The sequence below is a fragment of the Etheostoma cragini genome, unplaced genomic scaffold (genome assembly GCF_013103735.1).
Source record: "Etheostoma cragini isolate CJK2018 unplaced genomic scaffold, CSU_Ecrag_1.0 ScbMSFa_3970, whole genome shotgun sequence".
NCBI lineage: Eukaryota > Metazoa > Chordata > Actinopteri > Perciformes > Percidae > Etheostoma > Etheostoma cragini.
This window is the reverse complement of record NW_023268294.1, coordinates 982-1,457: the sequence shown is the minus strand read 5'-3', so window position 1 is coordinate 1,457 and position 476 is coordinate 982. Positions and strand designations below refer to the sequence as shown.

Genomic DNA, 476 nt, shown 5'->3' with positions numbered 1-476 from the left:
ATACATGCTAAAAGTAGTGATTATTTACATGGAGTCTGGTGGGTTTGGTGATGGTGATTTCTGTTTCATGTTAAACTATAAGGTCTATCTCTGGAGGGATCCATCCCATAATGTTTTCACACACTTACAATAGATTTCATGGTTTCAGGTGCACCCGGCCATGCTGGCGCCCAACTTCCCCCCGCCGGGGTACAGCCAGTACGGGAACTACCTGCCCTACATGCACCAGCAGTGGCCGCCCATGTACCCGCCCCCCAGCATAGCCCTGCCCCCCCACAGTCCCGAGGACTTCCCCCCCGCTCAGCCCTACAAACACCCGTACAACAAGACCGCCGCCGCCGAGGCCGGCGCCAAAGGTCGGTCCGCTGCTTTAACAAGATAACAATGAATTAATTATGATTATGTCTTTTATTTGTATCGCATTTGTTTGTTTTGTCATTGTTTTTGCTTTTTTTAACGTAACGGGGGGGGGGGGG

The 476-nt window shown here is 51.1% G+C and overlaps 1 protein-coding gene across 1 annotated transcript in view; it reads left to right on the top strand.

Moving 5' to 3' along the window:
* Positions 1–150: 150 nt before the first annotated feature.
* Positions 151–476, top strand: part of LOC117940998 (zinc finger protein 318-like) — a gene marked incomplete at its 3' end in the record, with an annotated part of 1,099 nt that continues 773 nt past the window's right edge. Inside the window, exon 1 of the mRNA XM_034866101.1 lies at positions 151–356. Coding sequence (XP_034721992.1) covers positions 161–356 — 196 coding nt within the window. The remainder of the gene's footprint in view (positions 357–476) is intronic.